The sequence below is a fragment of the Vigna radiata genome, unplaced genomic scaffold (assembly GCF_000741045.1).
Source record: "Vigna radiata var. radiata cultivar VC1973A unplaced genomic scaffold, Vradiata_ver6 scaffold_1393, whole genome shotgun sequence".
NCBI lineage: Eukaryota > Viridiplantae > Streptophyta > Magnoliopsida > Fabales > Fabaceae > Vigna > Vigna radiata.
Window position 1 is genome coordinate 1 of NW_014542381.1, and position 2,029 is coordinate 2,029.

At 42.0% G+C, this 2,029-nt stretch overlaps 1 protein-coding gene across 1 annotated transcript; it reads right to left on the minus strand.

Moving 5' to 3' along the window:
• Window positions 1-5: 5 nt before the first annotated feature.
• Window positions 6-2,023, minus strand: LOC106779998 (luminal-binding protein; the record flags this gene model as incomplete). Its single annotated transcript, XM_014668231.1, has 6 exons — window positions 1,955-2,023; window positions 1,605-1,847; window positions 988-1,467; window positions 708-862; window positions 504-586; window positions 6-408 (listed from the first exon to the last, which is right to left on the minus strand). Coding segments are annotated over exons 1-6 (1,428 nt in total), but the record flags the coding sequence as incomplete, so codon positions are not given.
• Between the last annotated feature and the right edge of the window lie 6 nt (window positions 2,024-2,029).

Genomic DNA, 2,029 nt, shown 5'->3' on the forward strand with positions numbered 1-2,029 from the left:
TTGCAAACGGCTTCCACCTCCTTAAGCTTCTCCTCATATTCTTCTTTCTCAACACTCTGGTTGTCATCAAGCCATTCCAATGCTTCCTTCACTGCACTCTCTATTTTCTCCTTTTCATCTGACTCCAACTTGTCAGCAAGCTTGTCCTTGTCGCTGATCTGATTTTTCATGTTGTAGACGTAGGTTTCAAGACTGTTACGAGCATCGATCCTCTCTTTAACCTTTTTGTCTTCCTCCGCAAACTCCTCCGCCTCACGGACCATTCTCTCGATTTCCTCCTGGCTCAGACGTCCCTTTTCATTTGTAATCGTGATCTTCTCTGACTTTCCAGTGCCTTTGTCTTCTGCTTTCACATTCAGGATGCCATTTGCGTCAACTTCAAAGGTCACTTCAATTTGAGGGGTACCCCTTTTCAATTACCACATAACATACCAGTCAGTTACAAATATCAATTGAAGCAATATNTTTAGAGCACACGATCATCGTGAAAGCACGAAACTAACCTTGGAGCTGGCGGAATTCCTGACAGATCAAATTTCCCAAGCAGACGGCAGTCNTTTGTGAGACTCCTCTCACCTTCGAAAACCTATGTATTAAGAAAAGGAATTGAATTATTAAAGTAAGTTATACAGACATGCATTTTCGATTCAGAAAAAAAAAAACACGAGCATCGTTCACTTTAATGCAGTCGAACAAGGGAATCATACCTGAATGGAGACAGTGGTCTGCTGGTCCTGGTAGGTGGTAAACACCTGAGATTTCTTTGTAGGGATAACTGTGTTTCTGGGAATCAACTTTGTCATCACTCCACCAACAGTTTCAATTCCAAGGGTGAGGGGAGCCACATCCAGTAGAAGGATATCTGAAACCACAGTGCCACAAACAATTAGAGAATGTAATGCTGAGCAACCTACTTGTTGTATAAATAATTTTTTATGACTTCTGCTGGACAAGTAATGAAAAAAATACAAGTACAGACTATGTTACCTTTGGTTTCTTCACCGCCCTCTCCGCTCAAAATGCTTCCTTGCACTGCAGCACCATAGGCAACTGCTTCATCAGGGTTGACACCCTTGTTTGGCTCCTTTCCGTCAAAGTAATCCTTCAAAAGCTGTTGAACCTTCGGAATCCTTGTGCTTCCACCGACGAGAACAATTTCATCGATCTGATTCTTCTGTAATCCAGCATCTTCCATAGCCTTCTTCACTGGTCCCATTGTCTTCCGGAACAAGTCATTGTTCAACTCCTCNAACCGAGCTCGGGTGAGTGGCTCAGAGAAATCAACACCATCAAAAAGTGATTCAATTTCCACGCGGACCTGGTGCTGGCTACTGAGAGNTCTCTTCGCACGCTCTGCCTCTCTCCTGAGCTTGCCAAGTGCTCTNTTGTCCTTGCTGATATCCTTTCCATGCTTCTTCTTGATCAATTTAATGAAGTACTCCATTATTCTCTGATCNAAGTCCTCACCTGGTAAGGGGAAGTAGACACAGCAGGCGATAACATCANACGAAAACTTCGTGGAAATCAAAGGAAACCTTCATGGANATAATCATCTTTNTTCNAAATAANAATTTCATCATATCAAGACTTNTTAACAAAATTACCTCCAAGATGAGTATCTCCATTTGTTGCAAGAACCTCAAAAACACCATTATCAATTGTCAAGATACTGACATCAAATGTCCCACCTCCAAGATCAAAGACTAGAATGTTCTTCTCGCCACCTTTCTTGTCCAATCCATAAGCAATGGCNGCAGCAGTGGGTTCGTTAATAATTCTAGCAACATTGAGACCAGCAATGACACCNGCGTCCTTGGTGGCCTGCCTCTGAGCATCATTGAAGTAAGCTGTGTATTTGANAGAACNAATGTCATAAATTATGATAAAAACAAAAACANNATGANTTGAAAACAATCAATATTACAGGAGTGATATCATGAGTCGTTCCAGTTACCTGGGACAGTGACCACAGCATCATTAATTTTCTTCCCAAGGAATGCTTCCGCGGTTTCCTTCATCTTAGTCAGAA